Genomic DNA, 12619 nt, shown 5'->3' with positions numbered 1-12619 from the left:
AGGACTTTTTCAGCAAATTGCAAATTATGAAGGACAATAATAGTCAATGACTCGGGTAGATTTTGAGATGTGGAAAAACACAGGCTCTGATCACACAGACACATTCCATCGTAGGAAACAGAAAAAAAAAAAAAACAAAAAAAACAAGGGAGACATACATCTCACACGTGTCAGCATTTTAACAGTAAAAATATATGGTACAGAAGACATAGATAAAGTTAAAATCTAACTTTGTACCAAACGTAACTGAACTTATTATCATTACTATTGCTGAATTTTTTAAAATACAATTGACTGAAAAAATATTGATGTACGTGTACGTATTTGCTAAAATAATAATTATGAATATAAACATTTATAATAAGTTATAGGTTTTTTTATGTATTCAAATAATTTCATTACAGAGGTGATAAAATAAATTAAAAAATAATAGGGATGATAATAGTATTTGCTAATCAATATTTGGTTCTGGGTGCAATATAATTTTTGCATATGGTATGAATCATATTTATCTCTGATCTGGTGTACACGTTTCTTGTTTGTCTTCATGCACACACCTTTGTTTACATTATTACCGGGTTAATATTGTCCTTGCATTAATTTTGAAAGCATAATTTTCCTCTAACACATTAATGTGCATTCAGAACGAAAAGTAATTTATAATTTAATAACATGATGGAAACTGGCTTGACTTCTAGTAAACAGGAAATGAATGGTATAAAAACGTGACACTTGTAAGGTTATATGCAAGAAGTAAGAACTTTTTTTTTTAATAATATAATAAGAACCTTATTTTCTTAAATACTACTCCATAAAAAAAACATATGGTATGAATCATATCTATCTTTGATCTGATGTACACGTTTTTTGTTTTTCCTGGTGCAGACACCATTGTTTACATTACTGGGTTAATATTGTCCTTGCATTATTTGTAAAAGCATAATTTGTCCTCTAACATATTAACGTGCATTCAGAACGAAAATTAATTTATAATTTATAATAATAACATGATGGAAACTGACTTGACTTCTAGCAAGCAGGAAATGAATGCTATAAAAACGTGACACTTGTAAGGCTATAAGCAAGAAGTAAGAATTTTTTTTTTTAATATAATACAACTGTCATATATGTTTAGTAGATAATATAATAAGAACCTTATTTTCTTAAATGCTACTCCATAAAAAAGAAGAAGAAGAAGATGTGGATAATTATATAATTACATTCAATAAATGTCAGACAACATGCATGTGGACCAATGGTAGAAATGCCTTGTATTCACACATTATTTTCTACATAAATAAAGTTTTGTTTGTCGCTTTTTCATCTGACTTTTATGTCTTGTTTTTTAACTAAAAAATGTTTGCAGCGCAGCAGATTGATGAAGCTTGTCGTTATTAGTTTTTTTTTTTTTTTAGAAATTCGTTCACACTTTTCTACACTCGGAAAATGCATTTAGATTTTAGAAGGTGTACGAGGAAATTGCACAATAATTGGTGCACCTTTCCATAATTAATTTATTTACTAAATTTTTTAGATTTCTCTGTATGAATGAAATAAATAAATAAATTGTATCAAATGTCAACAAGTTGTAAAGAAAAGCCAAAAATTGAAGATGTAACATTTCCACAATAAATTTTATTCTTTATATATATATATATATATATATAACCATAATACACGTCTATGTGCGAGGAAAAGCCAAAATTTGTTCACACTTCACACCCTTGCATGCGTCAAAATATAAAAGGATATGACGTAAAAAATATATATAAAAACAATATTCTTTTTATTAAATATAATTTCTGAATCGTCAAAAAAAAAAAATCATTTCTGTCGGAAGTGAACAAACTTACAAACCTCGTGTTCCGCATGGGAGTTATAATATTATAATTTAATCACTAGTGAGCAATATATGCGGCCAAAAAATTAATGATGTCTATATGCTTGCTGAAAAAAGGAACGTGTTCACACCTCATCTGAATTCCGAAGCATATAAAAAAAAGGAAAATCAACCAAAAAAAAATGTTTCAAAATATATAAATAGGCGTATATTTTATTAGTTCGACAGTATAGCTAAAATAATTTTCTTTTCTTTTAAAAACTATTTCAAATTGTATAAATAAGAGTATATTTTTCAAATTTAAATATATATATACTACACTTTTAATTTTTAAAATTTAGAACATATGTGAGCATGCAGAATCCCACGTTATCAAGTAGTACCTTTAGTTTCTTAAGACTAACTAGTCCATGTCCATCCACTAACAAAATCACCTTCCTAAACCTCTTGTGACATTCTTAATTTATCTCCAAGTTGGTCTCTTAGAGATTTATCTCCTGATTTGATAGGGTATTAGGCATTCATATATTTTTTTCTCTTTAAAATTAGTAACTTTCGCTTATTGATTAGTTGAGGAGTAGTTAGTTAAGTGGAGTTTGGTTAAGTTTGTAATCTGGTTCACTACATGTGGGTGAAGTCTTAATGCGTGTAATAACTTATTTTGTTGTTTTTCAGTTTTGCATCTTCAATTCAATGAGATAAGGATGACAATTCTATCCAACTCTAAGATATCCGCAAAAAATAATGATAATATATTGATATAGTAAATATTCACTTGATAGGGATGAGTAGGAGATGTTGCACGCAAAATTTAATGGAAATAATAAGTGCAGGTATGGATATAGTAGCACCCACTTCATACCCACAAATTGTGAATGTAAAAAAAGAGTTTAATTCATATGTATAGTTAATGTAAAATTTGCGCTAAGTTTGGACCGGTTGCTGAGGGAGACGTCACGTACGTTGGGTAAGATTTGCATGCTAAACGAGATACTCCTTACTTCAACTTCTTCTTCAAGGTTTTATTTAAATTTCTGCATTAATTTATCTCTAAAACACTTGTAATTTCTCTTCTTTTAAATCATGTTGGTAAAAAATTAAAATAATATTAAAATTCTCATTATTCTCTGAACAACTCTATAATAAAGAAAATCTAACCATTCTTACCTGATTTGATTATCAATTAGACTAAAATTTAGCAGTTATAATTCTTCTTTACAAATGTTGTTGATGTGATTTTCTACATGAGAAACATATTACACTATTTATTTATCGTACGAATTTATGGAAGTAACGTTCAAGAAACAAATAAAATCAAAAGAAGATACAAGAATAGATTTACAACAACGGTTGAAGAATGACAATGAAAATGAAGCCCTTAAAAATTAAGATTCAATATATTTAGGGGTGACATTAATAATATTTTTTTTTTAAAAAAGATCATTTTTCACGTAATTTTAATCAATTAAAATAAAACATACATTGATTGATACAACACACAAAAGTTAATGCCGCCATTTGTGAGAATTCTATGTAAAAATAAGTTTTTATAAAATATAAAAGTTAAATTAGATGATATAAAAATTGAAAGAGAAAATATATTTTTTACTCTATTTATTTTTGACCGCTGCTACATGTGCTCATCCGAAGAATTTAATTCATTGTCGGGAAGCAAACTAAACATAGAAGTAGGAAATACGATATTTACAAATATGCCCATGCATGGTGCAGAAAAATAACTGTGCAGCATTGGGTGATATTCATTATAGGAACACTCCCTCATTTGTCTATAAATAGCCTCTTCAGGCACACCAGGAAGCCACAAGTCTCTCTATAACGATCTTTGAAGTAAGAAGAGTGTGTTGTGTTGAAGTATCAAAGATGTTGATTGGTTCTCTCTTAAACAGGCGTCCTAAGATCAAGGGGACTGTGGTGTTGATGACCAAGAATGTGTTCGACGTCAACGACTTCATGGCGACTACTAGGGGCGGACCAGCCGCTGTTGCCGGCGGCATCTTCGGTGCCGCCCAGGACATTGTTGGTGGAATAGTTGATGGTGCTACGGCCATCTTCAGCCGTAACATTGCCATACAGTTGATCAGTGCCACCAAGTCTGAGAATGGTTTGTTTCTTAATCTTATAAACTAACACAGACAAATATTAATGTAAGTGCCGCAGATAAAATGAATTCAACTTCTTCAATAAACTAAAATTAATTAACTTATACACTTTTAACGGTTCAAGAAGTGAGCTTTTACGAAATAAAAATTCAATGCATAAACTAACTTTACGACAACTTTCATTTATTTTATCTTTTTATTTTCTTTCTTATATAAAATGATTTATCTAAATATAGCAATTGTAACTTTTATCATAGTCTCTATCTTTTGACAATAGTTATAACTAATAATATCCACTATAAAAAATAATGTTATTTGATATATAGTTCTTGTTATTGAATTAACTTTCCTGAGCATATCTTTCTTTATAAAAATAGAGTCATAATAAACGTTCACATTAGTTTAGAGTAGATTGCGTTGAAAGAAGGAAAATAGAAAGAAAAGAAAAGAAATAAAGTTATATAATAACGTGTAATATGATAGAAAAAAAGATGAAAATAATAAAAAAAATGAGATAGAAAGAAGAGATATATATAGCAAAACTGCTGAGTGAATATTTAGAATTTTTTAAAAATAATTTTTTATTATAGATATTAAAGTAAATTTATGTTAATTGTTAAAAAAATGATTTTATTAGCATAAAATATTAATGTGTATTATCAGTGTATTAAATATTAATTTAGTGTAGAGTATATGTATTTATAGATTGATTTTGAGAAAAAAAATCATTTGATCCAAAGATAAAAATAACATAAGATTTTTTTATGTTTGAATTGTATTTTAAAGTCCGATATAATCCAATAAAATATAGTTTGAATTAAATTAAATGATTTAGTTTTTACTGGCGCATCCTTATATGTATTTCATCCAAAATCTTATTACAGTTAATATTTTTCATTATTAAGCCAAATCCAACTTGTTTTTGAAAAGTTAGCAGGAAACTAAAAAGTTAGTTGATAGCAAAAGGTTAGAAGTTAAAAATTAGATAAAGGCTGGAATATTAGTCGGATAGTTGACTTATTAAATTATTAGTATTTGATAAAATTAGTTAATGAAGTATCTGAAAAATATAAAATGAAAGAAAAATAATAAAGTTATGATTTATTTAAAAAAAGTAATTAAAAAATTAGATAAATATATTAAAGATAAGAATGGAACAAAATATAAAAAAACTAAAGCTAGAAATTAACATTTTAAAAAATATCACTTCAAGTAATATTTCAAAAAATATTAAAAACTACTAAAACAAAATTTACGTATATATCTATCAAATAAATTTTTTAGTTAGTAAAAAAATTTAAAACCAACTAAAAGTGACAATTTTTTTGTAATAATTAGAAAGTATTATAAAAATATTTTTATAAAAACATGAGTTTGAATCTCATGGCAATTATGTAAGAACTTTTCTTTCCACTAAATCAAAAAGAATTATGTAAGAACATTATTAATAAATAATCTATAAATACTGTTATAGGCAAGGATTTATTCTTGCCTGCTAGCTTGCTAGGTATTTTTAACGGGTTTCCCATTCATAACTCAACCCTGGAATTAATTACTTTTTTTTTTGTTTAGCGAAAATTAACAATTTACTGATGGTTTGTGTATAAGTAGCAAATGTGTAAAAACTATGCATGGTTGATCACAAACTCATTTTTAAGTTTTATTTGTATACCTTTTTTAGCACTTGGACATGGGAAAGTTGGAAAGCTAACCTATTTGGAGAAACATCTTCCTTCATTACCAAACTTGGGAGATAGGCAGGATGCATTCGATGTTTATTTTGAATGGGATGAGAGTTTTGGAATTCCGGGAGCATTTTACATCAAAAACTATATGCAATCTGAGTTTTTCCTTGTGAGTTTCAAGCTTGAAGACGTTCCAAATCATGGAACCATTCTCTTTGCTTGCAACTCATGGGTTTACAACGCAAAATTGTACAAAAAAGATCGCATTTTCTTTGCTAATAAGGTAACTAATTTTCTACCTAGCAAGCAACGTGTGACATTCAGATACTACTATTCCTAACGTTTCTCATAATTAAGTTCATTTTTTTCACCATTGTGTAAATGAAAAAAATTCATTAATTATATATGTTGCAGGCATATCTTCCAAATGACACTCCAACTCCACTAGTAAAGTACAGAAAAGAAGAATTGGAAAATCTAAGAGGAGATGGAAGAGGGGAGCGCAAGGAACTTGATAGGATCTATGATTATGATGTCTATAATGATTTGGGCAACCCAGACGAGAATGACGATCTAGCTCGTCCTATTCTTGGCGGGTCTAGTAAGCATCCATACCCTCGCAGGGGAAGAACTGGTAGAAAACCAACAAAGAAAGGTTAGAATTTTATTTATGTATAATAATTAATTCCAACACACATGATCAAATTAATGTCTCAATGACATTATGCCATGAGGTGGAGTTATATTAATTATTACTAACATGATAAGAGATCTCAAGTTGACTAGCCATATTTGGTACGGTTATATATAAGTGGATTTAAGATTGTATCAGAGTCCAATTGAATGACTATATATGATTTGTTCTATTGGAGTATATGCTATCAGATTGATATCGTTTTAATCTAGTCCTGATGTTTCTTATGTTTTTTTGTTAACATATAGAGATGTTATACATTGTGACTTCCAACTGTAATTTCATTTTGAAAGTGTCACCAATTCTCATTGTTGTTATTGATGACACAGTGCTAATTTCACCTTTATCTAATTTTTCAGACCCCAGATGTGAGAGACCAACCAGCGACACTTACATCCCGAGAGACGAAAATTTTGGTCACTTGAAGTCATCAGACTTCCTTACATATGCAATAAAATCCTTAACTCAAAACGTTTTACCTCAATTCAACACTGCATTTGGTTTCAATAATGAGTTTGATAGCTTCGAGGACGTGCGTTGTCTCTTTGATGGCGGAGTTTATCTCCCTACAGATGTACTCAGCAAAATTAGCCCCATACCGGTGCTCAAAGAAATCTTCCGCACTGATGGTGAGCAAGCCCTCAAGTTTCCACCACCTCATGTCATCAAAGGTATTGTGTATATTGTTATATCCTACTTTTTTTTACAAGTAAAATCACCTCCCAGTGCTAATACTTGGCATCAATTATATCTTGTATTTAACATTTGTTTCCCTTGTTATTCGGAGCAGTTCGTGAGTCTGAATGGATGACTGATGAAGAATTTGGAAGAGAGATGCTTGCTGGTGTTAATCCTGGCATGATTCAACGCCTTCAAGTAAGTAGTGCTTATATGTTTGTCTTTAGTAACTAAGCATGAGTATGGTTTCGATGTTGAACAAATATTATTCATTTTTAATGTTTATGTTATTTAATGAATGGCAGGAGTTCCCTCCAAAGAGCAAGCTAGATCCCACAGAGTTTGGAGATCAAACTAGTACAATAACCAAAGAACACTTGGAGATCAACCTTGGTGGACTCACCGTAGAACAGGTAAGTCATAATATATATTAATTTTATAACAAAAATGAGATATGAATACCCAATTAACCATATGATACACTAAATGATTATAACGATATTTGTGCAACAGGCACTGAAAGGTAACAAATTGTTCATATTAGATCACCATGATGCATTCATACCGTTTATGAATTTGATCAATGGCCTGCCCACTGCAAAGTCTTATGCCACAAGGACCATCCTTTTCTTGCAAGACGATGGCACATTGAAGCCATTAGCCATTGAGTTAAGTTTGCCACATCCTAGGGGACATGAGTTTGGAGCCGATAGTAGAGTAGTCTTGCCCCCAGCCGCAGTCAACAGCGCTGAAGGCACAATTTGGTTAATTGCCAAGGCTTATGTTGCTGTCAATGACACTGGCTATCACCAACTCATAAGCCACTGGTATATATAAATACTTCCATTGTCATAAAAAACAAACTATAAATTAATTCTTTTGAATTTATGTCATGATTACTATTTTTTTGGTTTGTCACTGGATCACAGGTTAAATACTCATGCCACAATTGAGCCATTTGTCATAGCAACAAACAGGCATCTTAGTGTGCTCCACCCTATTCATAAGCTTCTCTTGCCTCACTACCGTGACACAATGAATATCAATGCACTTGCACGACAATCGCTCATCAACGCAGATGGCGTTATCGAGCGATCATTTTTGCCCGGCAAATACTCTCTGGAGATGTCTTCGGCAGTTTACAAGAGTTGGGTTTTCACTGATCAAGCCCTTCCTGCAGATCTTATCAAGAGGTAATAACATTTATACACACGCGCGCGCGCGCGCACATATATATATATATATATATATATATATATATATAAAAAGTTTTTTTTAGTTAAAATTTTCACTTATTTGATGATACCAAGTTCTTTGTATATATTATTATTCACTCTTGATTCAGAGGAATGGCAATTGAGGATCCCTGTGCCCCCCACGGCCTTCGCCTTGTGATAGAGGACTACCCTTATGCTGTTGATGGACTAGAAATATGGGATGCTATTCAGACATGGGTTAAGAACTATGTCTCCTTGTATTACCCAACAGATGATGCAATTAAGAAAGACTCTGAGCTCCAAGCTTGGTGGAAGGAAGCTGTTGAGACGGGTCACGGTGACTTGAAAGACAAGCCATGGTGGCCTAAGTTGAACACTCCTCAAGATTTGGTTCACATTTGCTCCATTATCATATGGATAGCTTCAGCTCTCCATGCAGCAGTGAATTTTGGACAATACCCTTATGGAGGTTTGATCCTAAACCGTCCAACTTTAACCAGAAGATTTCTCCCTGAACCAGGAAGCAAAGAATATGAGGAGCTTTCAACCAATTATCAAAAGGCTTACCTGAGAACAATTACAAGAAAGATTGAGGCCCTTGTGGACCTTTCAGTGATAGAGATATTGTCAAGACATGCTTCTGATGAGATCTACCTTGGGAAGAGGGACAGTGACGATTGGACTGATGACCAAAAGGCAATTCAAGCCTTTGAAAAGTTTGGAACCAAGCTGAAGGAAATTGAGGCCAAAATCAATTCGAGGAACAAAGATTCAAGCCTTAGAAACCGTAATGGACCGGTTCAGATGCCTTATACTGTGCTTCTTCCTACCAGTGAGGAAGGCCTTACTTTCAGAGGAATTCCCAACAGCATCTCTATCTAAGGCCAGAGTGCGTTTATGTGTGGTTCTCTTTCCAAACCTACGTTACCTTTCTCGTTGACGAGTAAATATGCAAGCTTATGCATGCATATAATAATTGTCTTATGCATTCTTAAGTGTTGTATGTGGACGTTATCTAGTTTTCGTATTTAATAAGAATGGTATCACCATTACTTTGTTTTTACTATCATGTTCACCCGTAGTATGTAAGATTGATATCCCAAACTATGATTATGAAATCAAATTTCTCTATGGCACCAGTTGGGATTTTCACATGGACCTATTACATATCTTGACTTTGAATTGGCCGGGTATCCGAATTCCTCTTTTTATGGCATTCACAATGCGGTTTATACATATGCAAGTTGCTTAAAACTAAGACTATTGCTTAACAAAATTTGTACTTGAAGTATTTGACATAATATTTCTTATACAAATATTTTTGCTTGTTGCATAATTATTTTTAAATAATAAAAAAGATAGTTTCAGGTCACCAATCAACAGAAAAACAAAAATAAATTAAGTTAAATACTTCTTTTAACAACCAAAACATTGAAGTACATTTTTTAGCTAGAGTTCTTAAATTTGTATAGCATTACAAGGTTCACAAATTTAAAATAATAACCCATTTGATCAATCACACATTGTAAAATCTTAAGGGTGTGTATATGATATATGTTGTCAAGCAATTCTGGTTTCGAGGACCAGAGACCTCCGAGAAAGAGTAGGAAGGGAAGAAGGTGAAGGTAAGGGAAAATTCTCATTCATTCCATGATTCTGATGATATTATTACATGCTTATTTATACTATTTCTCTCTAACAGAATTCTTATCTTTTGTGCCCAAGGAGTATTTACAGAATCAAGTTATTTATATTTGTCCCCTGCTTCCCAATAATATCTCCAAGGATAGCTTGTTGTGCCATAAACGCCCCTCAGATATAGTCATTGAGGTATGTGGGTTTCGATATCTTTCTTTTGGACTCTTCCTCCTTTTGCACCACCACTATTTGATCTTGTTCTGCTTGTTGCACCCCTGTCATGGCTTGCTGGTTTTCTCCAGTATCGGTATACCTGTTGAGGAGGTTGTGGAAAGAATCCTTCGTATGCTCCATGAGATCGATCTTGGTCAAATTACTTTAAACTGTGATGGCTCGGTGTGTGTCTATATATATATATATATATATTGTTAGAGTGATTTTTCAATTTAATTTGTGATCTCAAAAACTTTAGTAAAATTGATTCAATTGAATTTTTTCTAATAAATTTGAGTGAATGTTGTTTCTTTAACTGTTTTTGTATTTTTGCATTTTCTTACTGATACAGGGGAAACCAACACAAGCACAAAGACAGCAATTCAGAATCAAGAGTTCAGCTCAAGAGAGGTGCAATTAGAAGTTAGGCCCAAGAGGGCAGTAAACAGACCCTCTTACCTGAAGGATTACATCTGAAGGGTGAGATGGGGATTTAAACTTTGTAATTTCCTGCTTGAGGTTTGTCAGGTAGTGGGAGACAAGCCTAACGAACTTTGATTCCCTTGTAAGCAATATTCCATATTCTGTTAGGGATATTAGTATAAATATCTATGTAAATAAACCAAGCAGGACATGAATAAGAATTACCCTTTTTCTGAGTCCTTCCCTTTTCTTGATTTGGAGGTTCCTGGGTCCTCGAAACTCAGCTTATCCCTTTTCCTTTTTCTCAAGCACGTATCAAGTGGTGCTTTCATTGCCTCCCATGTCTGATCAACCACCCATTAACCCTTCGACCAAGCTTGAGGACATCCTTGTAGCCCTCACCACGCAACAATTATCCTTATCACACAAAATCGATGACCTTATTCAACACATAGCCCCTGTCCTTCACTCCGCACCTGCCATCACTTCGTCTGTTCCGCGTCCATACCCTAACCCTGCAACATCACACAGATTAAAATTAGAAGTTCCTCGTTTCGATGGCACCGACCCCATTGGGTGGATTTTTAAGGTGAATCAGTTTTTCGACTACAATGGTACCCCAGAGCATGAACGATTGCAGATTGTATCGTTTTACATGGAGGGCAGGGCCTTCTCATGGTTTCAGTGGATGATCGGCAACGCGCAATTCACGTCGTGGCCGGCGTTCATCCAGGCACTGCAAACCCGGTTCGCACCGTCGCAGTACGAGGACCCAATTGGTATCCTCTGCAAGCTCACTCAGAAACACACGGTGACGGCTTACCTGTCGGAATTTGAGGACGTTGCTAATCGGATTGTCGGCATCCCACCTGCCTTCCTCCTCGACTGTTTCATTTCTGGCCTCACGCCGGAAATCCACCGTGAAGTCCAAGCCCACCAACCACTGACCCTAACCCAAGCGGCTGGGCTCGCGAAACTCCAGGAAGAGAAGCTCCTGGAGTCACGCCCTTTTCCCACCTCGACTAGACCACGCCCTCCTTCAGCCCTTTTCCCTTCCACACCTTCCACCCTCCCCACCCAGCCTCCTCCCCGTCCTTCACCTTTTATGAAACCCACCCCACCCTTAAACCCTGTCACTCCTCGCCCTATTCCTCCCCCACCGTTCAAACGCCTCACCTCCGAGGAGATTGCGTCTCGTCGGGAAAGAGGCCTTTGTTTTAGCTGCGACGAGAAATACCACTGTGGCCACCGATGTGCCTCGCGGGTATTCCTCCTCTTAGCTGAAGACGGCGACTCCCTAACCCTACCTGATTCCCCTCTTATAACAAACCTAGACCCTGACCCATCACTTGACCCGACCCATGACCCGGACCCGTACCCGGCCCAATTAAGTTTAAATTCTATGGCGGGTCACCTTGCACCGGAGACACTCCGTTTTATAGCCACCATTGCCGGCAACGACGTGGTGCTCCTCGTGGATGGTGGGAGCACCCACAATTTCATTCAGCAACAGCTAGTTGATACACTGGGTCTTCCCTCTCGGCCAACATCACCTCTGTGTGTTATGGTTGGCAACGGACAGCAATTAAAGTGCCACACCATTTGTGAGGCCATTCTGATACTCATTCAGACCCACGAATTCCGTGTTGATTTGTATGTTCTTCCCATCTCGGGTGCGAACATTGTATTGGGCATGCAGTGGTTGAAGTCCTTGGGGCCTGTCCTCACGGACTATAATACTTTACTCATGAAATTTTTTCATGGCGGTGGTCTGATTACGTTGCAGGGGGACTTTGATGCATCCCTAACCTCCCTCTCCTCTGTTCGCCGGCAAGCCCGCAAGACTGATAATGCTATCTACTACCACATCACCATATTGCCTGACCACAATCCCGAGACCCAAGTCATCCCTTCCTCTATTCAACCTCTTCTCGATCAATTTGCCATTCTCTTCCAACCCCCTCATTCCTTGCCTCCCCCGCGAACCACTGACCACCACATACACCTATTACCCAATATGGCCCCCGTCAATGTCAGGCCCTATCGTTACCCGCACTACCAGAAAAAGGAAATTGAGGACCAGGTTGATTCAATGCTTCAGCAAGGGCTTA

General features: G+C 34.7%; 1 protein-coding gene across 1 annotated transcript; it reads left to right on the top strand.

The window, feature by feature from the left end:
- Nucleotides 1-3651: 3651 nt before the first annotated feature.
- On the top strand, nucleotides 3652-9386 carry LOC114418142 (linoleate 9S-lipoxygenase 1-like). The gene is made up of 9 exons (XM_028383330.1): nucleotides 3652-3962; nucleotides 5642-5928; nucleotides 6060-6300; nucleotides 6699-7010; nucleotides 7130-7215; nucleotides 7323-7430; nucleotides 7531-7844; nucleotides 7947-8210; nucleotides 8363-9386. Exons 1-9 carry the CDS (start codon nucleotides 3722-3724, stop codon nucleotides 9114-9116), a joined length of 2607 nt encoding a protein of 868 aa, XP_028239131.1. The 5' UTR covers nucleotides 3652-3721; the 3' UTR covers nucleotides 9117-9386.
- Nucleotides 9387-12619: the final 3233 nt, after the last annotated feature.

The sequence above is a fragment of the Glycine soja genome, chromosome 7, assembly GCF_004193775.1.
Source record: "Glycine soja cultivar W05 chromosome 7, ASM419377v2, whole genome shotgun sequence".
Lineage (NCBI taxonomy): Eukaryota > Viridiplantae > Streptophyta > Magnoliopsida > Fabales > Fabaceae > Glycine > Glycine soja.
Note: the sequence above shows the minus strand (reverse complement) of the source record. Positions and strands in the feature narration are given on the sequence as shown.